General features: G+C 38.8%; 1 protein-coding gene across 6 annotated transcripts in view; it reads left to right on the top strand.

Moving 5' to 3' along the window:
- MICU1 (mitochondrial calcium uptake 1) overlaps positions 1–27,563 on the top strand; it is a 249,123-nt gene that overhangs the window by 192,683 nt on the left and 28,877 nt on the right. For all 6 annotated transcript variants that reach the window (XM_058696654.1, XM_058696656.1, XM_058696655.1 and 3 more), the window contains one exon: positions 17,613–17,750. In XM_058696654.1, the coding sequence (XP_058552637.1) occupies positions 17,613–17,750 (138 nt within the window). The remainder of the gene's footprint in view (positions 1–17,612; positions 17,751–27,563) is intronic.

The following is a 27,563-nucleotide window of genomic DNA, read 5'->3' as shown; positions in this document are numbered from 1 at the left end:
AGTATTGAATTAGTAAATATTTCATCAGATGTGGACAACATCAGCCTAATAAAGGCACACATACACATGCATATACCCTTCCTGTCTCTCTCAATGGCTTCATTATGGGTTAGTGTATCAGGTCCCTCTTGGGGTATCTACTCAAATTTCAACAGTTCCTTCTTCTCCAGGATTTGTTCCACGCTACTTCTCAAACACAGGTGTGGGCTCCTGGAAGCCATTTTTGTACTTTGTGCCTTCCCCCTTGTTTCCCCTCGTATCACACCCATCGCTCCCCCTGCCCCAGGTAATTGGATCAGGAGTGGCTGCCCAACCCAGGTTGGACCAGCCAGAATTTCTCCATAGGAAATTTGAAATTGGGATTAGGGACAATTGGTCTCTTTTTTTGGTAGTTGAACCATAGCACGTTCTCCAGAACTCCAGGGTAATAGTCTCTGCCCACTTTGTAGACCCATGAAGCACAGAGAAGAAGGGCTAACCTAAAGCAGAAACTGAAGCAGCTGCACAGAAATGAGGGCCAGCTTTCTAGTCCTGGCTTTCAGTCCTTTCCCATCTGTGAGCCGCCTTGGTCTCTTGGGGTTCCTAAATTTCTTTTTTGCTAAAGGTAGCTTGAGTTGGTTTCCATTATTTGCAACAAAAAGAAGCCTTAATACAACTAGAAAAGCCAAAACAATGACCCCCAAACATGCCCAGACTTAATGGAAGAAGACTCTGTGGTCACTGAACTCATATAGGAAATGAATGAACTTCAGATGACCTCCAGGTGCCTTATAGGGTATCACCGTTTGTTCAGATTATTCTGATTCCCTGCCATGTTGAAGAACCTTATGCTTAAGCATGAAACATTCCTAATTAGCTCTTTTTAAAAACGTAAGAGGCTACCACATAATTGAAAAGTATCTTCTATGTCTCTTAAGTTGCTTTAAAAAAACAAAGCAAGATGAAAAACTAGCATTTAAGAAAGACGATCTTGCGCTGAGGGATTTAACACATAATCTCACTTGATAGTTTCTCTGTGGTACTCTAAAACATGTAATTGGCCAGCGGGGGACAGCTGAACATATTGTTAACCTAGAAAATAAAAGAAATAGAAAGCAAGTTCACTTTCTGTTTTTCATCATTGTCATCATCAAAGAACTTAATGGCTTTCTTTCATTTTCTAATTCTCCCAGAGGAAACCTGTTTTCTTTCTTTCCTTCTTTCTTTTACGAAAGGAGTATGATACTGATGTAGTCTGGCCTAACGCTTTGCCTGTGATTGGATTCACTGTTTCATCTGACTTTCTGTTTAAAGCTTCAGTGAGCTACCTATTTGTGAGTTTCAGTCTCCTATCTTCCTTACATTTGTCTTCTTATGCTTGTCACTCAATTTGACCTGAATTCCAACTTCTGTATATTGTATTTCACTCTCTGGCTCTCCATTTTCTGTTCTAAAAAATTGACACTTTCCAACATCATTTTTAGTTTCTTGGAATATATTAACCAGTTCCATAGAACCTAATGAGTATGAACTCATTGCCTACGCAGTGGCTTTCTGAATGGTCAGAAATAAAATGAGTGATAAGATTAAGCCCACCAAAAAGGGATAAGTCATTTCAAGTGAGATAAACTGAGATAGGAGGTCTGGAGACCAAAGAATAGAATGTGTTTCTAATTTTACAGATAATGCCCTCAAATTATGGTCTTTTAGTGTTTTCTGAATAAGGTAAAAAATTGAGAATGTGCAATTTAATATTTAGCTCAGTGCATATGGGTAAAAATAGGTATAACCTTAACACTTTTATTGTTTTCGTGTAGTGGACCTCTGTTTCTCTCAGTTAAACTATATACTTTTGTAGAACATAGAGTCACCATGATGGATTCCATGAATACAGTCTTCTTTCTAACTCAGCCACACTGATTTTTTCATATCTTGCTTCTGTGACACTGTTCTTGTAGAAAACACCAACTAATAACTATTTACGATGCTGTGTCCTCCCGAGTATAAACTGGCAGTGTAACTTATAATTACCTGTTTTATTTTTTTCATATTTATTAGGAATATGTATACTTATGTGATCTTAAAATCAGCCTCTAGTCTGGGCTCATTAATTTGTGGAAACAATATTATGCAATTTTATCATAGCTGTAACCATGCCAGTAATACACATCCATGTGAAGTAATTTTAAAACCCACCAGACTATGTTGTGGTCTTGACCTTGTCCCACTGCCCTTCCAATCTCAGACTCCTCTTATGTAAGGAGATTATAGCCATTACACCTCTTTCAAGGGTAAATATGAGACTCAAGAGAATGAATAGGAAGCATTTTGTACATTATTATCCCTCAGTCCATTTGTTTGTATTCTGTATGTACTAACTACAGGGCTTACAATTTATTCTTATGGCTCCTATATCCATAAATTTTTGCATAAGTCCAGTTTTTATGGAGAAAGAGTTTATCATTTAACTTTCCATGTTCTAAGCATGTTTCCACTCCTGCCTCTTTTCCTCCTTATAAACATGCAAAATGCGCATGTGATGAGTAGAAAGCAGAGTTAAGAGAATTACTAAGTTGTTTTTCTTTACTTTCTCATTTTTTTTCCTGTATTGTCTCTGTAGAGAACAGAAATTTTGTTTCTCTTTAAACAGGCCTTAGGGGTGCCTGGGTGGCTGAGTCAGTTGAGCATCGGACTCTTGATTTCTGCTCAGGTCATGATCTCACAATTCATGGAGTCGAGCTCCACATCAGGCTTTGCACTGACACTGCAGAGCCTGCTTGGGATCTCTCTCTCTCCCTCTCTCACTGCCCCTCTCCTGCTCATGTTTTCTCTCTATCTCAAAATAAACTTAAAAAGAAAAAAAAGTAAAAATAAGCAGAGCTGAAGTTAACAGAAGCAGGTGTGACCCCCAAATTATTTTGTGGCTAACACTTATTGTTATTAATAATACTCTTCTGAATAGCAGCTAATATTTACTCTGCTCTTAGTATGTGCTAGGTGCTGTACTACCATATTTCGTGGAATCTAAAACAGTGGGAATATGGACCATTATTATATGTGCCATCAAGAAAGATTTAAAAATGCCGTCAAGCAAACCATGACAAAAATGCTTTCTTTACACCAAAAATATTTGGTTAAGACCTATTAAAATGCTCCTTTAAGTTTAGATATTTATTATGTGTCATTCTTGTACACACATAATAAAGGAATTATGAACAAAATAAATTGGTCTAAAACTTCATCATATTCAAGTCCAGCTGTTCTGAATTTCTTTTTGACTCGAAATCTGTGTTTTTCCATACACTACTGTCCTTGAGCCATCAAGAGCATTAGTAATGCAGCATTTCTTAAAGGAATACTCCTCTGTTACCTGGGATTTTCTTCCGAGCCAGACACCCATTCTGCACACTCTGATGTATTCACACAGTCACTGTCACAGCCGGTGACAACAATGTTAGAGTTGCTGCCTAGCTAACAGCAATTGTAAAAGCATACTGAGTTTAGAGGTATTAAAATGCAAAAAAAATAAATAAATAAGTAAATGCATCTTAGAAAAGATAAATTAGGGTGATTATTTCTCAAGCATTATCTAACTTAACTCTCAAAATAATCCCAAGAGGAAAGTAACTTATTACACCCATCTTACAAATGAAGAAACCAAACTTGGAAAGGTTAAATAAATTGTTCAGGATGTCATAATAGGTAAGTGACCAAGAAACACCAAACTCAAATCAATCTGACTGCATAGCCTAAATTCCTGCCACTGAAATATACTGGCTTTGTTTATAGTCCCCACATAATTAAGATCTCTGATAATGATGCAGGAGGAATATCATAATCCTTCCAGTACGGAGAGTATATAGTGCTGCATAACGTATTTCTCAGAGGCTATCAAACTAGAAGTTTAATGAATACAGATTAAATGAAAAGACTCCTACAAATATCTTCACCTGACTATAGATACTGTGATATAATATAGCCTTCTGATTCAGATGGGTGGGTCTCTGTGTTTTGGTAAAAATACTCTCGTTTTCCTAGTGGATTAAAGTGGTTATAATGCTTTTTAAAATGTGCCCTAGCTTGAATCTTTCAAAAACTGAGGATATGGTAGTTTTCTAATATCAAGTGACAGAAGAAGGAAAACTTTACTGACGGGTTTTTGTGGTTTTCACTTGAACAAATAAATGTACCTGCCATTCTCACCTAATTTATCACTCTGGCATAGTTTCAGACTCAGTGTACAAATTGTTTTGGCCTACGGATCTGGCATTGCCTGTTTTGTCTGCATCCTCCTGTGTGCTTGTTGATTTTCCTGTTTCGAATATTTCTTTTACTTTGTTAGATGTGAGCTGAGTATTATTGAGAAATTTTATACAGTCGAGGGGCACCTGGGTGGCTCAGTCAATTAAGTGTCCAACTTCAGCTCGGGTCATGATCTCATGGTTCGTGAGTTTGAGCCCCACATCAGGCTCTGTGCTGACAGCTTAGAGCATGCTTCGGATCCTGTGTCTCCCTCTCTCTGTGCCCCTCCCTTGCCCATGCCCTGTCTCTCAAAAATAAATAAAAGTGCTGAAAGAAAAAAAGAAATTTTATACAGTTGACCCTTGAACCCATCCCCCCAATGCAGTCTAAAATCTGTGTATAACTTTTGACTCCCCCCAAAACTCAACTACTAATAGTTTACTGTTAACCAGAAACCTTCCTGGTAACAGAAACAGTCAATTAGCCCATATTTTGTATGTTGTATGTATTATGTACTATACTCTTACAACAAAGTAAGCTAGAGAAAAGAAATCATTGTTAAGACTGATTAAGAGGGGCGCCTGGGTGGCTCAGTCAGCTGAGCGACCGGCTTCAGCTCAGGTCATGATCTCACGGTTTGTGAGTTCGAACCCCGCGTCAGGCTCTGTGCTGACAGCTCAGAGCCTGGAGTCTGCTTCGGATTCTGTGTCTCCCTCTCTCTCTGCCCCTCCGCCACTCATGCTCTGTCTCTCTCTGTCTCAGAAATAAAGAAACATTAAAAAAAAAATTTAAAAAAAAAAAAAAAAAGACTGATTAAGAGGGGCGCCTGGCTGGCTCAGTTGGTAGAGCATGGGACTCCTGATGTCAGGGTTGTGAGTTCAAGTACCATATTGGGCATGAAGCCTACTTAAAAAAAGAAGAAGAAAAAGGGGCACTGGGTGGCCCAGTCGGTTAAGCATCTGACTTTTGATTTCAGTTCAGGTCATGATCTCATGGTCATGAGATGGAGCCCTGCATTGGGCTTTGCCTTGAGCCTAAAGCCTGCTTAAGATTCTCTCTCTCCCTCTCCCTCTGCCCTTCTCTCTCTCTCTCTCTCTCTCTCTCTCTCTCTTTCTCTCTCTCAAAAAAAAAAAAAAACCATAAGGAAGAGAAAATATATTTACAGTATTGTACTGTATTTATCAAAAACTTATGGGTATAGGTGGACCATACAGTTCAGACCCATATTGTTCAAGGGTCAACTGTATATAACTAGACTCAGGGAAAGGAGCAGATGGAACTTCATAACAGAGCCCACATCTAGTCATGTCCTTGAAACTCTAAGGGCAACTTTGGGATTTTTTTTCCTGGGGATAATTACCAATTCTAAAGAAGTGGCACAGCTTCTCCTTAGGTATTCAAGAGTGTAGGCTGGAAAGTGTGTCTTATGCTCCTATTAGATGATAAATACAGAATTGGTAGGTGAGTCTTATAAATGAGGGAGAGATTTAATCAGTCTACCAAATATTCATTGAGCGCATGCTGTGCTCTGGGTATGACACAGTAAAATATACAAGGCATACACTCCTTCAGAAAGTGAATAATGTTGGGGTGCCTGGGTGGCTCAGTCGGTTGAGCGTCCGACTTCGGCTCAGGTCATGAACTCATGGTTCGTGAGTTCGAGCCCCGCGTCAGGCTCTGTGCTGACAGCTCAGAGCCTGGAGCCTGCTTTGGATGCTGTGTCTCCCTCTCTCTCTGACCCTTCCCTACTCACTCTCTGTCTTTGTCTCTCAAATATAAATATACATTAAAAAACAGTGAATAATGTTATGAGAGAGATATAGACTTTTTAAAAAATAAAGGATGGGGTACCTGGGGTGGCTGAGTCGGTTCAGTATCTAACAATTCTTGATTTTGGCTCAGGTCATGATCTCACTGTTGTGGGATCAAGCCCTGCATCCAGCTCCATGCTGAGTGTGGAGCCTGCTTAAGATTCCCTCTCTCCCTCTGCCCTTATCCCCCCTCTGAAAAAAAAAGGGGGGGGGGGGTAATATAATGCAGAGCATACTCTCTATGGGATCTAGACCTTACCTATTGTAGGAGCTCAGAAGACTCAGGAAAGTTGAGTGTGTTTTGGAATAATCAGTAGGGCCTTGAAGAGATGTTAAGTTCAAGAGAGGACAGGGTTTGTGTACTTAGATAAGGGGGCAACATCCCAGGCAAGGAAAATAACATAAAAGCCCAAATGCTCAGCATAAAGCAAGTCTTTCTCTGGAGCAATGAGGGATTCCAAGTCCTTTCACAGCTGATAAAAGCCTTCTCTGGAACACAGAAGGTCTGAAACTGATTGGATTCTCCTTGCTATAGAAAGTCTTTTATGTTTGTATTTTATTGCTGTGAAAAAAGCATCAGGCACATGATCACAGCTTGGGGAACATGTTGCATATTTTAGTGAGTTGATGGCTAATTTACACCATGCTGGGGCCCACTAAAAATTAATATCCTTCTTGCCTCTGTTATGCAAGTTTTGATATTCTGATTATTTGCCAGTGATTACTGCCTACTGACCTAGAGTTTTCTCTCATATAATAAGGGGAGAAATTACCCAGATCCCCATATGAAAATGGTAACACAAAGATATTTGTGCCTGTCTCCCCAAGATTGCTATTAAAAAATATTTTATTTGGTTTTTAATTTGTTTACTTTTTTCTTTTTTTGACCATATACTTTTTTATTTTTATTCTATTGATATGATTTATTACATTAATTGATTTTCAGGTGTTAAACTACCCTTTCATTTATGGCATAAATTCCACTTGGTCATAGTGTATAACCCTTTTTATATGTTGCTAGTTTTGGTTAACTAGTATTTTACTGAGACTTCTTTTTCTTTTTTTTTTTTTTTTAATTTTTTTTTAATGTTTACTTATTTTTGAGAGACAGAAAGAGAGCACAAGCAGGGGAGAGGTAGAGAGACAGGGAGACACAGAATCCGAAGCAGTCTCCAGGCTCCGAGTTGTCAGCACAGAGCCCGACGTGGAGCTCGACCCCACAAACTGTGAGATCATGACCTGAGCCAAAGTCGGATGCTTAACCGACTGAGCCACCCAGTGGCACCCAGCCACCCTGAGACTTATTTTTCTCTATTCAGTCTCCTACTATGATGAAGAAGTGACCAACTATGAATACACCAAGCCCAAAGTACATTGCATATCTTAATTACCATCTTTTTTTAAAAGCTTTTCACACTGGCGGCTGCCCTCCACAGTTTGCCACACCTTTAGGTAAAGTCAGCATATCAAGCCTTGTCTAGTGTTCGTGAAGTGTCAAGTAATCAACAAGCTAAATCTCTAACTCTCTTCTGAATGCTGACATGCTGTCAGCAACACTAGGGCACAAACAGTAGGAAAAACGTTGTATTTTCACCTTGACGGTAGATCCCAGAGAGCTAGCTACAGAAATGGTGCAGTCAGAGGAAAACTGACATGCAGTGAAAGAAAACAGCACTTTGCTTTCCTACCACAATTAGTCCTTGGCTCTTATCTCCTAAAATTGGAGCTTTTATATTTTTTTCCAACAGTCAGATTCTGTCTCCAAAACTCTTGTGATCTCATATGAAAAGAATGCCCTTGAACTCTGAATACTGCTGGGCTTCAACCCTCAAAGGAATATATTAACAAGACAGATTGTTCTTCTGTTACTGTGATTTAGAATAAAATGGTTATTGAAAGCGGAAATTGGATATAATAAGATCTGCTTGCTGAAAGAGTTATGCTAAAGGAAACAGTAACTTGAGACTAATCCTATATAATAATAATTCCATGTGGAAAGATTAGCTTCATAGATTGATTGGGATATTAAATAGCAGTTAATTTTGCCAAAGTCTAAGATTTGTTCATATTGATTGGAGTCTTTCTGAAGGAAAAATAACCACACAAATTTTGTGTAAATCAAAATGCCATGTGAATTAGTGTATGGAAAGCACTTAGAACAGGATCTGGCACATAATATATGCTATATAAATGTTTGCTGTTTTAAATGATAGAGTATGAATTATTCTTTAACAAACTAAGGAATTTTTTCAAGTAAGTATACTAGTTCTTTTTATGCCTTCTTTTCTTTGGAATTGAACTGGAATTGAACTTTTCTTTGGAATTTAAACAAACAAAAACCAAAAAAAAGGAAGTTAACTGGACTGAATTTACTGGAGGTTAGTAGGCTTAAATGACCCCAAGTTAGTCTAAATTCCCAAACATTCAGACTAGTTACAAAGTCAGCAGACTGGAGGACTTTTAATACAAACTTAGCTGATGATCTCCCTTTTTGTTCTGAGGATTTAATCACTTTGGTTGGTGTTGAGAGATGTTTTAATATTTTCTTGTTTTTTTTTTTTTAATGAAGAAACTATAAGTCAGTACTTAATTAGCCTCTTATCTTACAAGGAAAGATTTACTAGATATAAACCAGCGAAAACACTTCAGAAAGGAAAAGATCCATGCATTTCACTGCAATAAAGATTTAAAACTTCTGTGCATTAAAACAAAAAACTTGTAGGAGCACTTGGGTGGCTCATTCAGTTAAGCTCCAAATTCTTGATTTCGGCTCAGGTCATGATCTCATGGGTTGTGAGTTTGAGCCCTGCATCAGGCTCTGTGCTGACATCTGTGCTGACAGGAGATTCTCTCTCTCTCTTTCTCTCTCTCTCTCTCTTTCTCTCTCTCTCTCTCTCTCTCCCTCCCTCCCTCCCTCCCTCTCTCTCCCCCCCAAAATAAATAAACTTTAAAAAATAAAAGAACTTTTATGCATAAAACAAACTTAAAACTATATTAATAAAGGGCAAATATTTTTAATCTTATAAATTAATGAGACAAATATGGGCATTTCTACAAAATATAGGCAAAGAATATAAACAAAAAATTCAAAGGAAGAAATAGAAATGGCCAATACACATTATAAAAATGGTCAACCTCACTAATAATCAAAAAAATATTAATTAAAATAAGTTATTTTCCCCTAGTGATGAATTTTTTGTTATCAAACTTGATATTGTGAAGTGTATGAGAAATAGGTATTCTCATATACTACTGGGACTGTAAATTGATACATCTTCCTGGAAATTAACTTGGTAATATGAATCAAGAGCTTTAAAGAGTTTATACCAGGGGCGCCTGAGTGGCTCAGTCGGTTAAGCGTCCGACTTCAGCTCAAGTCATGATCTCCCGGCCCGTGGGTTCAAGCCCCACGTCAGGCTCTGTGCTGACAGCTCAGAGCCTGGAGCCTGTTTCAGATTCTGTGTCTCCTTCTTTCTCTGACCCTCCCCTATTCATGCTCTCTCTCTCTCTCAAAAATAAATAAATGTTAAAAAAAAAAAAAAAAAGAGTTTATACCAATCACTTTTAGACACACTAGGTTGGCAAAATACTAAAAGTCTGACAATACCAAGTGCTGGTAAAGTTGAGAAGCAGTGGGAGCTCTTATACATAGCTGATAAACATATTGGTGATTCCTTTGATATTTTATAAGAATAAATATATAATAAATAATATATAAAATATATTTTGTCATATTGTATATAACATATGGAGACCAAAAATATATGACCAAAATAATATAAGATAAAATATAATAATATAGAAATATAGAAATAAATATTTTTATAATAAATATAAGAATAATTGGATATTATCTTGAAAAGCCAGCAGTTCCAATTCGAGATATATACTCTAGACTAGGAACTCTTATTCCCGTTTCACAAAGACTAATAAAAGAATGTTCATAACAGCTTTGTTCATAATAGCAAAAAAGCTGGCAATAACTCAGATACCCATTTATAGGAAAACTGGTAAGTAAATAGTGGTACCCTCAAACAAAAGAAATCTATAACTGTAAAACTGAAAGAAGCACACTTAAATGTATCAACATCGATGAATCCTAGAAATATAACACTGGGACAAAAAAGAAATCTAACACTGAAAAAAGCAAATTACGAAAGAATGCAATCAGTATGAAACGATTTAATGAAGTTCAAAAACAAGGAGAAATAAACAATATATTGCTTAGGGACACAAACATGTGTTTTAAGCTAAAAAAAATAACAAGGCGATAGAAAAAGAATTCCATATGGTAATTACCTCTTACAGGAGGAAGGGGGATGAGCTTCAACTGTTGTGCTAATTCTTCCTCTCTCAGGTTAAGTGGGAGGTTCATGGTGTTTTATTATTATACATTATACACATCTTAAATACACATATTATACATTATACACATTATACACATATATATTAGACACATATTATATACATTTATACGTATATTATTTTGTATATATCAAATATTTCATAATACATTTTAAAAAGCTTATAGAGTTTGATTTCATAATTCCATTTTTAGAGATCAATCCAAAAATAATAATGAAAAAATAAGTGCAGGAAAAGTTTATCCCAGTGGTGGTATTTATTGTAACCCAAAACTGAAAACAACCTACATATCCAACACCATTTTTCATATCTTGCCTTGTTTAAGAAAGGATTTGTTAAAGATTTTATTTAAGTAATCTCTATACCCAATGTGGGGCTCTAACTCATGACCCCAAGATCAAGAGTCACATGCTCTACTGACTGAATCAACCAGGCAACCCCTAGAAGGGATTTTTAAAGGCCTTAATAAATACATTCAGTGAGACAAAAGTTAATTAAAACTTGCTGAGAAATGAAAGTTAAAGGAAGAAGGTAAGAGAAAGCCAGGAGTAAGGTTATTATGAACCATATGAATGATAAAGTTTCCTGTTCTCATTAGAGGTGGGCCACAAATTTGACTCTAAGCTTCCAGTAACCAGGATAAAAGGGGAAACATGATTCATGGTGAAGAGCAAATCAACTGTTCTGATGGAAGCCAGACAGAAATTTCTCCCCAGATTAACTGTACAGGCAAGTTATTTAAATACTCTACCTATGTTTCCATGGAACACCTGTTATAGAATGTTGTGAGGATTATATAAATTCCCAGGGCAGCATCTGCCAGGTAGTAATCACTCAAATATGTTACTGATTAGCCATAATGAATAACATTCTCAAGAGTATTCTTCTGGAAAGCACTATCATGGAAGTAGATATCATTAAGGGAGAAATGGAAAGGTAACCCTGGCCTCAGATAGGAAATCCTTTCAACAATAGGACAGCGTTGTGAATTAGTTTTCAGGTGTTTCGTCTGTTCTCACTCAATACGTATTTATTAAGCACATCCTTCATGCAAGTTTTTTGTCTGGTCATACATGACCAGAATGTAGGATTTGTTAAGTGGTGTTCTGCTTCAGTCAATCTAATCTGGAAGTCATTCTAATGTATTGAATAATAAATAAAATTTGTTGCATTTACTTTTTCTGCTTTCCAAATGTGAAAGTATTATTCTGCAGTCAAAGACTGACCAAAAGCAATTATGAAAAGAACAGTGAGAAATAATAATTGAACTTAAGTAAAACCTACTAAGAACAGAATAATCAATTGAGGCTTTTACTATCCTGGGAAGTGGCATCATGGTGATAAAAATATTAATTGCCACATTTACTGAATGCTAATTATGCACCAAACTCTGCTAATTTCTTTACATACGTTATTTCATTTAATACTTACAACACTTTGAGGTTGTGAATATTATCTCCATTTTTTTGGGTAGGAAGATTTTGAAGCGTTAGAGGGAATAAGCCATTTACCTAAAGTCACAGCAGCAAGTATAGGTTCAAGGCGGGATTCGGATCCAGGCCTTGCTGATTCTAAAACCCTTGTTCTTAGTCACTTTAGTATATTACTTTTTGTCAAATAAAGCCAAAACTTATCTTGAAACCCCTCGTTCCAGATCTAAAATGTTTTTCCCCAACACTCTCAGTCAAGTATACCCTGATTTTTATTATTCTGTAATAAGTTTATGCATCGGTCTTATTATCTTCTTGGTTTTGACTATCAGACTGAAAGTTAACCTTCTTCTGGTCTATGTGATTGATACTCATGTTGCTTAGTCACTTCATTTGATCACCCTGAACTTAAAAAAAAAAAAAAAAATTAATGGATAGTATCCTTGGTTTTGAAGTAGAAAAGTTCAGCAGTTTAGTTTGGTAATATATAATCTCATGGTCCTAGACTCTAAGGATTGTTTTGGCCCTTGCTGAGGATGCTGAACCATGTTGCCTCCATTCCAAATTGTGGACTTCTTCCTCACCTTGCCAGTTAGCCAAAAGACAAGTATATAAGTGTTGACAGTGAAGATGCATCTTATCTTTAATGATCAAGAAAATTCAGGCTCCAGGCAATTTGACCTGGGGCTCTCTGATGTTCCCTGCCAACTGTACTTACGGATTTCCCATTCAAACGATGAAGTGTGAACGTCATGGTCACTAAGTGGGTTTGCAGTAGAGAACATTGCCTGTAATTGTTCTTCCTTTCCGTGGGCCTAACAGACAGTTGTCCTCAGACTCCTGGTGGGAGCAGCAGTGGCATGGTGAAGATCTCAAGAGAGATGCCTGGCTGGCTCAGTCAGTAGAACATGTGACTCTTGAACTCAGGGTCAGAGTTCGAACCCCACGTTGGGTATAGATGACTTAAAAAAAAAAAAAAAAAAAAAGACAAACACTGTCATGTTGAAAAAGATAGATGTGTTCAGCCCAGTGGCTTGAGATTACTCTGTATTACTTGCATTATGCAGCTCAGAAACTAGAAAAAGCCTATCAAAATTATCATTCTGAAATACTTGTATAAAGGCAGGATTTACTCTATGAGATAGACAAAATCTCCTGAAAGATAATTGTGTGAAAGAGAACAAGGTTGAAGTTTACATTTGTTGGAATATATTAACCTCGGAAGTCTTTAATAAATCAAGATCCACTTGCAGATACTGATTTCTTTTTCCTTTTATAATGTTTAAAAATCTTTTTTTTTTTTTTTTGGCCTTTGTTCATAATACATGTTTTCTTCTCTTTCTGGCTTCCCATATTCCTTAAATCATTTCATCTAGATGTATATAGACCATCTGTCCTTCCAAAAAGCTATTCCTTCTCTCAACACGGGGCAGCAGTGGGAACAAGAGGCACAATATGAAAAGAAAGCCAGGAAAAATCTTGTGGACAGTTTTTTGGCTCCTCTCCTTTGGCCCCTCTTTGCAACCCCCTGGGGAACAAAAGGGAGCCAACAGCTTGTATCCTTTTGGGAAAGTGGCAGTGGCTACAGAAGAGAAGACTTCCTAGACAGAAAAACAAAGCAAATGGTGGATGGTGTGATGGAACGCACACATTCTGTGCTGCGGGAGCAAATAGATTGGAATTTCTTATCGTTGAAGTGCAACATAAGAGGCTGTATCAATGTTTGACTAAGTAAAATGCAAGCTAGTCATTTGAGTTGCTTCCAAATACACAATTGGAAGCTCTCTACATTGTGATAATTTTGTAATAACCTATATCTTTCCCCAAAGACAGTCTCATGACCTGGGGAATTACAAGCACGCTGTGCTCCAGGAGTTACATCCACAGGATTTTATAGACTTAAGATACACCCTTCATCCCCAGAGCCATGTGATATCTAACTGTAGCTCTTAAAAACGTAGCCCCAGTGAAGGTCCTTGAGAAACTGCCCTTGAAGTTCCCTAGCCTCAACATAGGAGGTCCTCAGCTAATAAATGTCGAATGAATAGCACATTAGTTCAAGCCAGTTCCCATTAGCAGTTTTGTATGTAAAGAGAAACTGCTGTCCCCCACCTCTTCCAGCTGTGTTTAAGACCTCAGAAATAAGGCAGTGTTGCCTCAGAAGAGCCTAAAAACCTAAAAGGAGAGGTGCTGCCCCAAATGAAATTACAGAGGAGGTAGTAACTTTGTAGTAGGCCATACTTCCCGGAGCAGAATTTTACAGTTTCTATTTCCTTTCAAGTTCCAGCCACATAAAAATAATAACAGTAATATAATAATAGAACCTACTGCCCAAAGTCAAGTCTGAGTTTTCCAAAGAACATTAATAAAAAGTCTAATTTGAGCATTGGAACTGTTCCTTGGAAACCTCTACTGGAAATTGTCTTTATTGTCTTTGAACATCACAGAGGTGAGGCTTTGTGCCCCTGTGGAGAGCAGACGAATACAGCTTGCCTGGAACAAGCTGCCACTGCTGCCAGCCTTGTGAACAGCAAGCATTTCACCCTTGAGTCTGTCTCATAGGATACAGCTTCAGACTCCTCTAATTCAGATAGGTGGAGTTTCTCCATCGCTGTGAAATCTCACAGATAGAGGTACAGTGAGCATCTAAATTGGTAAAGCCTGCCTGGGGGAGCAGGGGCCACAGCTGTGTTTCCCTTACTCACCTCTTGAAGCCTGTCGATCACCTGTGCATCTCCAGCTCCTGCCCAGTGTCACCTTTCATTGAGGATCTAATTTACACATTGTAGAAAGTACTCCGATTTGCAAAAATGTTATCAGTCTTCCATGTTGTTTCAGGATAGTAAATTGAACCATAAAATCAAACTTAAATTGAATTCTGAAAACTTTTGATATTTTCAAAAATTAATCAAAAAATTAATCAGCTCTGTAGAAGTGATGGGGTAACAAGAAATGAAGGATTGAGTAGTTAAGTTTGTTTTTTGTTTGTTTTATTTTTTATTTGAGAGAGAGAGAAACAGAGCACCAGCAGAGGAAGGGCAGAGAGATGGAGACAGAATCTGAAGCAGGCTCCAGGCTCTGAGCTGTCAGCACAGAGCCCAGCGTGAGGTTTGAACCCACGAGCAGTAAGATCATGACCTGAGCTGAAGTCAGATGCTTAACTGACTAAGCCACCCAGGCACCCCTAGTAATTGAGTTTAAAAAAGAGGCCTTCACTTAACACTGATGATGTCGATTTCTTTGGAAATAGTTTTACTTCTCACTTAAATGTGACTAAGCCCCATGGTTGTATTAGTTTATCCAAAACAATGCAGTGCTGTTCCATAGAGTGGATTCGTATATTGCTTAGAATGATGAAACGGTGTGATACTGAGATAAAGTCTTTGGATCCTAACAGAGAGAGCTGAGTTTGAGTCCCAGCTCTGCCACATGGAACTTCCTGTTGCCTTGGTTTTCTTATCCCAAAACTGGAGCTGATAATATCTGCTCTAGTGTTTTGAAGTGATTAGATGAAGGAATACATGGGTGAAGTTCCTGGCCCATAGCAGTGCTCGGTAAATGTTGTTGTTGCTAAAATGTAGTTTCTGTGTCCTGCTCACTGATACAGTCCCACTAGTGAGGATATGAATGTATAAACAACTTACCAAGCTAACTGAGGAAATGAGAATTGAAAGAGAAATTCACTCTTGACTACATGCTTCCTTATTTTGTGTCACATATTGAGGGCAGAAACTGAATCTTCTTCTGTCCTGCAGTCCATAATGACTAACACAGTGCTAGATAACTAGTAGACATTCAGGAAATGTTTGTTGACGTGACCTTACTTAGCAGTGTCTTACGTCTTTCTATACCCCTCTTATGAGAACAGGATTATGCCCTGCCACATGAGAATCTTAAAGTTTCCTGGTAACTTATCTTCCAACAAAACTATGGGGATATTTTTACCATCTTCAAGTTGTTTTGCTTTCTGGTTTCTGGGCCCATTGTTAGCCATGTTGTTCTTTATGCATTTGTAAGTATCGCTAACCAGTGCAGCTGGCACAGAAATAACTTTTCTGTCTCCATTTTTAAATGAAAATCTTAGTTTTTCAGATATTACTGAAATTAGCTAGAAGTCCTTTATGCTTAACCTTTCCATCTGCATATTTAAATATATTTAATGATTTTTCAGTAGTTTTGTGATAAATAAGCATGTCTAATAAAGGCATCCCACACCATGAATTTTTTTCAAGCTCTGTTGACGGCCTAGCATTTGATTACCATTTTGGGGAAAACCTGAAAATGCATTGCTTTTCTTTGAAATCCTTAAAGGTGTGAATATATTACAGATTGAGGAACTGATATGACTTTATGGATGTACAGTTGATCAAATTTACAATAATTAGCTTTTTTTCAGAGGGTTTTTTTTTTTCTTGGCCTGTTCAGATTTTCTACTTCTTGACTCAATTGTGGCGGTGGGGGGAATAGTTAGTATTTTTCTTAAAATCCTCCAATTCTTAATTTATTAAATTATTTTTTAATTTATAAAATTATAAAATGAATTCATCTTCAGTGTGTATTTTTTGTTACGTACAATTTGTCATTTCTAATTTTGTGCATTAGGATTTTCTCTTCTTTTTTGATGAGGCAAACTAAAGTTTTATGAGGACATTTCAGGCAATTGGAAGATCACCTTTGGCCATATCTTCCAAGTTTTATTTATCATGTTCCCATTCTCATTCATTTCTAGCAGCATGTAATTGCAGGTTTCGTGAAAGTTATTTAGGAGTTTTGTGTCTGTGACTTCCATAGACATCCGTTATTAACTTCTAGTTCCTGGCATTTTTGCCATGTCTCAGAGCACCTCCTTACCTGTCCCTCACCTCCAGCGCTCAGTGCTAGTCTTCCTGTCCAAGGGCTCAGTGAGCTTCTGCTGGCGTCCCCTACCACTTCCTGGGAGACTGCACTCATTACCCAAAGGGCAGGGGCATTTGAGAGTCAGTGTTTGCTACATTCCTTCAATCTCGTCCCATCTGCTCCATAGCTAGTTGCTATTCCTCTAAGTCTGTGACAGGTAGACGGTCTTCTCTAGCTTGAGTCCTGGGGGAGGATTCCCCTCCTTTGTAATTGCCTACTGATTATAATAAATACTGGGAGGGAATAATTAGCTTTCAAGTTATCACTGAGTAACGGGGACATGGATGATCCACCCATAGAGCACTTATCACCGATAATATTACTCATGAATTGGAATGGAGTTTTTTTTTTTTTTCAACGTTTTTTTTTTTATTTATTTTTGGGACAGAGAGAGACATAGCATGAACGGGGGAGGGGCAGAGAGAGAGGGAGACACAGAATCGGAAACAGGCTCCAGGCTCTGAGCCATCAGCCCAGAGCCCGACGCGGGGCTCGAACTCACGGACCGCGAGATCGTGACCTGGCTGAAGTCGGACACTCAACCGACTGCGCCACCCAGGCACCCCTGGAATGGAGTTTTAACATTGGATGCTCCTGCTCTGTAAGATCCATGAGGTGTCACGGCAGCTCCGTCTTATCCGTGAAGAAACCGAAGCCCAGAGTAGTTGGGTGACTTTCCTGAAGTCATAAATAGTGCAAAGCTGGAATAAGAACCCAAATCTTCTGTTTCTGATTAATTTTTCAAATCTCAGTGAAAATTATAGTTCAAAAATGCAGTCTTGGCAACCATCAACTATTTTCTGCCATCCAACGCAGTTGCTTATTCCACATTCCATGTCAAAAGACTTTGCATTTGATCCCAAGAACACTCTTTCTGTTTCCCTCTCAGTTCGAGCGCCATGACCCGGTGGATGGGAAAATTACCGAGAGGCAGTTTGGTGGCATGCTGCTGGCCTACAGCGGGGTACAGTCCAAGAAGCTGACCGCCATGCAGAAGCAGCTCAAGAAGCACTTCAAGGAGGGAAAGGTGGGTGTCTCTGTTTACAGGAAGAGAAGGAACTGTGGGAAGGTACTAGCACGGGTACCAACAAAATGAGAGTGTCATGAAGCAAATACTGTAACTAATTCATCTCTCGTACTTGAAGAAAAAAAAAAAAAAAGCAGCGGGCGAGGAATAAGGGCGAGTCCAGAACAACCCCCTAGGTTTCTTGTTCACACAAAGGGTGGCACCATGAACTAAGACTGAGGAATTAAAAAGAGAGACTGGTTTACAGAGGAAGATAAGGACTTTAGTTATAGATATCTTGAATATAAGACACCTGTGGACTATCCAATTAGAGATGAGTAGCAGGCACTTGGATATTCAGATCTACTTCAGATGACTGAGATAGGTTTGGGAATTACCAACACACTATTCAAGTTAAAACCATGAGATTGCCCAAGGAATTTTCTGTATTATACAGAAAAGAACTGTCTTTTTTTGGCCAGAGACAAAATCAAGTGGAACACTAACATATAAACAGCACAGGAAGGAAATGGTTAGAGAAAGTAGTGCAATCAAAGCCAAGGAAGTAGAGGGTTCAGGGACTGGGGGCGGGGGACGGTGGGTGTCACATGGGACAGAAAGGGTCCAGTAAACTAAGAGGATAAACATCCATTGGCTTTGGTAACATGGTAATAATTAATGACTTTTGGGAGAGCTGTTTTATTAGATTGGAGGGCATATTAGAATGGGAAGTAAGGAAGCAGAAAGAGGAAGAAAATGAGGAAGACGGAAGAGGGGGGCTCCAGAAAGAAGGAACTAGAATATGTTAAAAACTCTAAGGCAGTATATTATTAGTCTGCTTGGGCTGCTACAACAAAACACCACAGACTGGGTGGCTTCACCAATAGAAATTTCTTTTCTCGCAGTTCTGGAGGTTAGAAGTCCATGATCAAAGTGCAACAAATTAAATTTCTAGTGAGGGCTCTCTTCCTGTCCTTCAGACAGCCACCTTCTGGCTATATCCTCACATGGCCTTTCCTTGGTTGTTGGCAAGGTAAGAGAGAAAACCAGAGAACAGGAGCACAAGAGCACACATGTACACCGGCTCTCTGATGCATCTTCTTATAAGAACACTAATCCTGTCAGTTCAAGGCCCTGCCCTTATAGCCTCATTTAACCTTAATTATTTGCTTAGAGGCCCCACCTCCTAATACGGCCATAACGGGGGTTAAGGCTTCAATGTAGAAATTTTGGGAGGCACACATTCAGTCCGTAACAGAAAACACAAAGGTCTAGCATGTGAGGCACCAAAAGGGGACTGTTGTGGTTGGAGCATATACTAGTAAGGAGGAGAGTGGCCTGAGGTCGGGTTTGAAAGGGAGATGGGGGCCCACATGTGCATGGAACGAGTTTGGTGGAATGGGAAGCTCTTTAAAGGGCTGTGAGCCGTCAAATGACATGGTTGTGTGCAGGTTTAAATAAAGGACTCTGGCCACTTTGTGGAAAACAGTTTGGGAAGGAGCAAGCAAAGAAGCTGAAAGACTGATACTAAGATTATTAGAGAACTCAGGGAGAGATGATTGAGCATTTTTTGAGCAGCATTGCGATTGGAGACCATGAGTTTGTAGTGGTGCAGTAGTCAACACTGCTCTCTGATACCTTTCCACACCAGCTGCACCTGGTGCAGGAAGGAGCAGATGGCAGAACTGAATCAGCCTCTGGGGTTTTGCCAGGGTGTGGGATGGACAAACTGAAGCAGAAATCAGCTAAAAGGCATACCTCTTAAAGATCACCTACATGTACACACACCCCACAATGCCAGATCTTCTCGTTTCCAGCCGATACCCTTTCCAGTGGACAGTGATTACCATGTGGCCATGACCAAGGAACCTGACCTGGCACTAAAAATGTTCCTGTCCCTACACAGCAGTTGTTTCCTCAGTTATGAGGGAAGACTCATCACTAACGGAAAGTGACAGAGGACAATGTTCTCTTCCAGAGACAACTTTTACAGTGCTTAGTACCCAGCTCATATCTGTTGGAAATTATAATTTCAGAAAATTGATGGCAGGTGTTTAGGGGCACCTGGACGGCTCGGGTTGGGCAGCCGACTGTAGCTCAGGTCATGATCTCATGACTTCTGAGTTCGAGCCCCACGTCAGGCTCTGTGCTGACAGCTTGGAGCCTGGAGCCCGCTTCAGATTCTGTGTCTCCCTTGCTCTCTCCCCCTCCCCCGCTCGCGCTCTGTCTCAAAGGCAAATAAACATTAAAAAATAATAATAATAAATTAAAAATTAAAAAGAAAGAAAATCGATGGCAGATGTTTAGATGGATTTTTAGTCCCTATGCTGGAAGCACAGTGTTTGCATTAGGAAACACTCTTTTCTTTTTACCAGACTAAGTTTTAAATAAGTTTGGTCCAGACATTTTTTTGACCTTAAAATAATTATCAGAACAGTCTAATTCATGTTTTATTATGAATTTTTTTAAAGCAATAAATAGGGTATTGGAGACATCTCCCTTGAAGGAATAGAATAGCTTTAGCAGGAGTTAATATAAGGCCTGGAGACCTTGCAAAAGAGCTCTGAAATGAAAGGACAGATTTTGTCAGATGATGAAAATCTGGGGTGCTAAATTACTTCTGGCCCTGAATTTCCAGGCTGCGATAGCAAGGAGATTGAGATTGATCGTCCTCTCATGTTGATTAGTTTGTGAACATAGCAATTAACTATAATGAGCGTTAATGAAGGGCCTTTGCTCCTAAGGTTAGCAGTCTGTCTCTCTAGGATCATGTCTCATTAAAGGGGAATCACCATCTGCTTCTTAATGATTTCTTTTATTCCACTTTGGATTTGTTAACATGAAAATGTAAGTTTTCATTTGGCTCATATTAATCATTTTTCTGCGTGGGATTCTGCACAAATTATCAGTCCAGACCTAAAAGACTGATGATCCTAGTGGTGGCATTAAGTAAATATTTGCGTACTGCTTAATGACCATGCAATGTTTCACAGCGTTTCACATTTTTCTTTTTCTGTCTTTCCAACAGCCTTGTTAGGTCTCATCTTGTCTTTGAGAAGAATATAGAGATGGAGAGAAAGAGAAATCAATGACCCACCCAGAATCTGGACTGAAATCCAAGGCTTTCAATTCCAGATCTTGTCCTTTCTATATCAGAGTTCTGCTAAGCATACCCTTTCTCTAAAGCAGTGCTTCTCAACCCCAGTCACCCAGTATCGCTTGGGGAATTTTTCAGAAATGTGATTGTTGGGGCCCTCTTTAACCCGACTAAATTAGAAGCTCAGTGGGTGGGTCCAGGCATCGTTTGTTAAAAGGCTCCTGAGGTGATTTCTCCTGTGCTCTTGCGCTCGCTCGTGAGCCGCTGCTCTAGAGGACTGCACTCCGTCGGTGTCTCTAGCTACTTTGCCCCTGAGTAATAGCTAGAAGGACTGGAGAACCTGCCATGCTAGAAAAATCGCTCTATTCGTGCTGTTATGTTTCGTATTTAACAAGGAGAGTTTTCATTTCTTTCTTCCTTTTTTTTCAATGGGAACCGTGTTTTGTTTTGGCTTTATTTTAAAAATTAGCCCCAAGGCGCTTGGGTGGCTCAGTCTTAAGTGTCTGACTCTTGATTTTGGCTCAGGTCATGACCTTGGGATCGTGAGATTGAGCCCCACATCAGGTTCTGTGCTGAGTTTGGAGCCTGCTTGAGATTCTCTGTCTCCCTCTCTGTCTCTCTAAAAAAATTAAATTGAAATTTAAAAATAAAATAAAATAAATTAAATAAAAATTAGTCCCTACCCTCTACCAGATTTTCCCCATTTCCCTCAATATCCTTTTTTCTGTGAATAATTCTTCTGCGCCAAATTTGACTCAGCTCTAAAATTTGCTAATTTTACTTCCTCCATATTGTCTTCTCCTCATTAAAAGAAAAACAGAGTTTTCTAAACTTTATCAATGTAACTCACAGGGATGTTCTCGATGCTTGAGAGTGCAGAAGCTGTGAATTTTAATAATTTAGCAAATCCACTTAAGGCTGAACTGAAAATTACATTTAGTTCATTGTCAGACATCGCTCTGTGCAAGACACTAAGCCAGATGCTGTGAGAAAGATAAAAGATAAACAAAAACCATCATCTATCCTCAAGAAATATATAGTCTGTAATAATTTAGTAAGAAAAAACATATATACACACAGAGACCTATATAATTTCATATTCAGTACTTATTGAGCAACCACTATGTGCAAAGCACTCTTTCAGATATTAGGAACACAGTAATGAGCAAAACCCAGTCTGCCGCATAGCATTTAATATTCCTAGTGCAGGGAGTCAGATCATAAATAATTATAATAGAGGGCAACTCACTTGACTTTGGGCCTCTTAAGAGCAGGGTCTTACTCGTCTTTGCATGTCCACAGTACAGTGAGTGTCGCATAGGCAAATGTTTGTCATATGCATTGGTGAATGTATTAAGTACCCTAATAAAGCTATGAGACCTTTTGGGAGCACCAGTGAGAAAGATTAGAACCACTGAAGAGATTCTTGGTGGCAATACAATTTGAACTTGGCCTTAAAAGCAGAGTAGGATTTTGACAAGCAGAAGTTATAAAAAAAGTTTGCTTTTGCTACATGTTTCCTCTTAGATCCCTATCGCCAGCAACCTTCTGTCTGTATCAGTCTTACTAATAATGCTACCAGCCATGAAGCAGGGTTTGTACTTAACCAAACAGTTATAATAAAACTATTAGATTATTAACTTTGCGTGTCATCTGTAGATAATATTCATGTGGGCTCTCCTATTCACTTATTTTACAGCTATTTGAGAGTTGAGCCAGAATGTGGTCATCATGGAATATCAGATTCTAGAAACATTGCTGCATAGCGCTTGAAAAACTCCAATTATTAGGTGCCCATCAAAGTCATAAGTAGTAGAGCACCTGAGCCATGGCCATTCAACTAAAAAGACTAGAAACTCTGCTGATTAGCTTTGTTTAACTGATTAGCTTTGAAACCTGTCCTTCCCCCAACGAAGTACTAAGCTGTGAATGACTATTAAGAGAATTTATGGGCTTTTCACTATTATATTTCTGGTTTCCCCCCACAAATAGTTTCATATACTTCAAAGGTATATGAGAGGTATACTTGTCTCTCTTTTCTATTCCTCAAGGTCATAGACATACCAGAGAAGAGAGTATAGTTCAAAGCTTAATCGAATAAACTCATTACCATTGGTTCTATGGTAATGAGCCTGCCAGCCTGCTAAGGATTCAACCTACCACTTACTGAGTACTTGCTATGGATCAGGCATTTTACCTATCTTCTCCTTAATGATCACATCCTGCTTGGTGGAAAGAATCCCCATTTTTTATATGAAAAATACTTTTCAGAGCCTTAGTTGCCTGAGATCACATAGCATCTTAAGAGGTAGCAACAGGATTCAAAGCCAGGACTTGTTTTATTCTACAGTCAATAATCTTCCTACTAATGAGCCTATTTAATGCTACTCCTTATTCGCCATAATTTGAATAAGGACAAGGGTTTTGAGGAAATAAGAAAGCCAGTGTATTGCTAGACTATAGCCTGTGGTCTCTTAAGGAGATGGTAGAAAGGTAATCTATGGAAGCATTTTGTGTAAGACCTAGAATATGAGGCTAAGAAGTTGGGTTTATCCAGTTGGCAGTGAGAAATCACTGATATTTTGTGAGGAGGAGGAATGAACACATGAAGAAAGTGATGTTTCAGGATGATTAGATATTTGCAGAAATGTAAGCAATAGAAACAGTGTGATTTCCCCCCACTGCCAGGCAACAGTTGAAGAGAATTGTGGGGTTTGCAATGGGAAGATGCTTTACTGGAGCAAGATAGTCATAGTAACACCTATGAAAGAATAACCAAGAAATTGGTGACAGGGGCGCCTGGGTGGCTCAGTCAGTTAAGCGGCCGACTTGGACTCAGGTCACGATCTCGCACTCTGTGAGTTCGAGCCCCGCGTCGGGCTCTGCTGACAACTCAGAGCCTGGAGCCTGCTTCGGATTCTGTGTCTCCTTCTCTCTCTGACCCTCCCCCATTCATGCTCTGTTTCTCCCTGTCTCAAAAATAAATGAACATTAAAAAAAAAATTAAAAAAAAAAAAAAAAAAAGAAATTGGTGACAGTGACCACCTATAGAGAGGGAGATTGAAAGACAAGGGTAGAGGAAGAATTGCTTTGTACTGTTTATATATTACTATTTCATAAGATTCATATATTATCTGCTGTAAAAATAATTTTTTAACAAATAAGCAGAAGACTGAGCAGATGATAAATGGTAAGATTGGTGCAAGCATAGCATACAAGGAGAAGAAGGAAAAAGGACAATATTTTATCTTTTCAGTGGGCCATAGAGGGAATTTGGGCAAGTGGATTGATTCCTGGCGATGGATTACCTATGACTGATTAAAAGACAAAGCAAGAGAATCACGTGTGACAGTGGGTTTACCCTCACCCATGGCCTGTCAGCACGAGACACCTAGTGTTAACAGTGGACTCCTGAGGAAGTCACATTTCCCTTAACCCTCTTTCTACCCCAACTGCATTTTATATTGTTAACAATTTTATTGAGGTATAATTTATATATCATAAAACTCACCTGTTTTAAATGAGCAATGCAATGATTTTTAGTAAATTTACAGAGTTATGCAATCATCACTGCAATCCAGTTTTAGAATATTTTCATCACCCCGAAAAGATCTGTTACGCTAGCTTGTGGTCAGTCCCCATTTCTGCCCTCACCCCAGACAACCATACACCTTTTCTCTGTCTCTGCAGATTTGTCTCTTCTGGACATTCACGTAAATGCTTTCATAACATAATACGGTCTTTTGTGTCTGGTTTCTGTTACTTCTCATCATATTTTGAGGCTTATCCATACATTCTGTTGCTTGTATTCATTGCTGTGTTTTACCGCTGAATACAGTAAATACTGTTCCATTGTATGGATGTACCACATTTTGTTTACCCATTCACCAGTTGAACATTTGAATTGTTTCCTGTGTTCAGCCACTGTAAATAAAACTGCTATGAACATTCATGCACAGGTCTTTATGTGGACCTATCTTCATTCCTCTTAAGAAAATTCCTAGGAGTAGAATGGCTGGCTTGTATGGAAAAAATTGAGTTTAACAAAAGCACCGAACTGTTTTCCAAAGTAGATGTACAATGTTACATTTCCAGTTTCTCTACATTTGTATCAACACTTGTTACTGTTTGATTACAGTCATTCTGATCGGTAGGTAGTGGTTTCTCATTGTGCTTTGATTTGCATTTCCCTCTGACTGATGATCCTGAGCATTGTTTCATGAACTTTTTAGCCGTTCATATATCTTATTTGGTAAGATGTCTATTCAGTTTCTTTTTAAAATTGTGTTCTTGGGGCACCTGGGTGGCTCAGTCGGTTAAGCGTCGGACTTCGGCTCAGGTCATGATCTCGTGGTCCGTGAGTTCGAGCCCCGCATCAGGCTCTGTGCTGACAGCTCAGAGCCTGGAGCCTGTTTCAGATTCTGTGTCTCCCTCTCTCTCTGACCCTCCCCCGTTCATGCTCTGTCTCTCCCTGTCTCAAAAATAAATAAACGTTAAAAAAAAAATTTTTTTTTAATTGTGTTCTTATTTTCTCATTATAGAGTTGTAAGAGTTCTTTAAATTTTTTTTTTTTACATTTATTTATTTTTGAGAGACAGAGGAAGACAGAGTACAAGTTGGGGAGGGACAGAGAGAGAGGGAGACACAGAATCCGAAGCAGGCTCCAGGCTCTGAGCTGTTAGCACAGAGCCTGATGCAGGGCTCGAACCCACAAGTTGTGAGATCACGACCTGAGCCAAAGTCGGACGCTCAACCGACTGAGCCACCCAGGCACCCTGTAAGAGTTCTTTAAATCATTCTGGATACAAATCCTTTATCAGATATGTGATTTTTAAATATTTTCTCCCAGTCTGTGATTTGTCTGTTTTCTCAGTATTTTGAAGTACAAAAGTTTTTAAGTTTGATGAAATCTAACTTATCAGTTTTTTTTTTCTTTTATGGATTGCACTTTTGGTGTCATATCTTTTTTTTTTTTTAAGTGTATTTATTTTGAGACAGATAGAGAATGTGAGCAGGAGAGTGGCAGAGAGAGAGAGGAGAGAGAATCCCAAACAGGCTCCACACTGTCACCATAGAGCCTGATGTGGGGTTCAATCCCACAAACTGTGAGATCATGACCTGAGCCAAAATCAAGAGTTGGGTGCTTAACCACCTGAGCCACCCAGGCGACCCTTGGTGTCTATCATATCTAAGAACTCTTTGTCTTACTCAAGGTTACGAAGATTTTTTTATGTTTTCTTCTAAACATAAAACATGACTTGATTACAGTCAAGTCAAGCAATTTTATCAATTGCTTTTAGTTTTGAAAGACAATTCTATTTGCTTATTCAACAAATTTCTAATGTTAAATTCACTTTTTAAATATTTATTTAAATTTTAGTTAATATACAGTGCAATATTGGTTTCAGGAGTAGAATTCAGTGATTCATCACTTGTATACAACACCCAGTGCTCATCACAGTAAGTGCCCTCCTGCATACCCATCGCCCACCTCCCTCCATCAGCCCTCAGTTTGTTCTCTATTGTTAAGAGTCTATTGTGGTTTGTTTCTCTCTCTTCTCTCTTCCCCCCTTCCCATATGTTCATCTGTTTTGTTTCTTAAATTTCACATATGAGTGAAATCATGTGGTATTTGTCTTTGATTGACTTATTTCACTTCGAATAATATATTCTAGCTCCATCCACATTGTTGCACATGGCAAGACTTCATTCTTTTTAGCCTTATCTCCTTTTTTTGAGTCATCTAGAGCCCAGGGTTTTTTTTTTAATGTTTTATTTTTATTTATTTTGAGAGCGAGAGAGCAGAGAAGGGGCAGAGAGGAAGGGAGAGAGATAGAATCCCAAGCAGGCTCCACACTGTCAGTGCAGAGCCCGATGCAGGGCTCAGACCCATGAACCATGAGATCATGACCTGCACCAAAACCAAGAGTTGGACACTCAACCAGCTGAGCCACCCAGGTGCCCTTAGAGCCCAGTTTTCTGTAAGTCCATCTTTCCCAAGGTAGATAGATAACCAGTTTGTTGAACAGTTGGACCCAGAATAAAATAACTCCTGCTTCTTCCACTTCCCCATAGTGTGTCAAGAAATTCCCTGTGATGCCATGCCTAAGAGGTTATTTCCTCTTGCCTACTATTCTACAGGTCACGTCACCTGCCAGTGGCCTGTACACAACTATTGCCTTCCAGTCTGAACAGCTCAATTTGCAGAAAGCACATCCTTTCACTTTCCATCCATGAATCTCATGTTAAAGTCATATTCTAGCTTTATTGCTAGAAAACCCTTTGGATTTTTTACTAAGATAGTTATGAAGAAATAAGGATTTTGTGACTGGCGTCATCTTTTCTTTAAGAAGCCTATCTAAATTGTAAGCTCTATAAAATCAAGGCCCATGTCCAAAGCAATTTTATTTCCCTCACTGTTCCTGGCATAGTGCTGAGTCGTTAGTAAGTGCTCAATAAATATTTTTATTGTATCTATATAATAAAAGGTAAAATGTTACATATTTCAATTTAATAATGCCATAATGTGATGTGTATCCCACTGTTTTTCTAAATCATCAAATGAATAGCCATTCAGTTCAGATTTTCTCACTGTCTGACCTCAAATAATTCTCAGCATGAGTATTCTGGCCTTGACCTATTGTATTTGATGTTTCATGATAAATTAAGTAGCAAACATTAGAGTTTGCTTTTGTCACAGGGGATCGCATTTCCTGTACCATGCCCTTTGTTTTAGA

The sequence above is a fragment of the Neofelis nebulosa genome, chromosome 13 (genome assembly GCF_028018385.1).
Source record: "Neofelis nebulosa isolate mNeoNeb1 chromosome 13, mNeoNeb1.pri, whole genome shotgun sequence".
Classification (NCBI taxonomy): Eukaryota; Metazoa; Chordata; class Mammalia; order Carnivora; family Felidae; genus Neofelis; species Neofelis nebulosa.
Note: the sequence above shows the minus strand (reverse complement) of the source record. Positions and strands in the feature narration are given on the sequence as shown.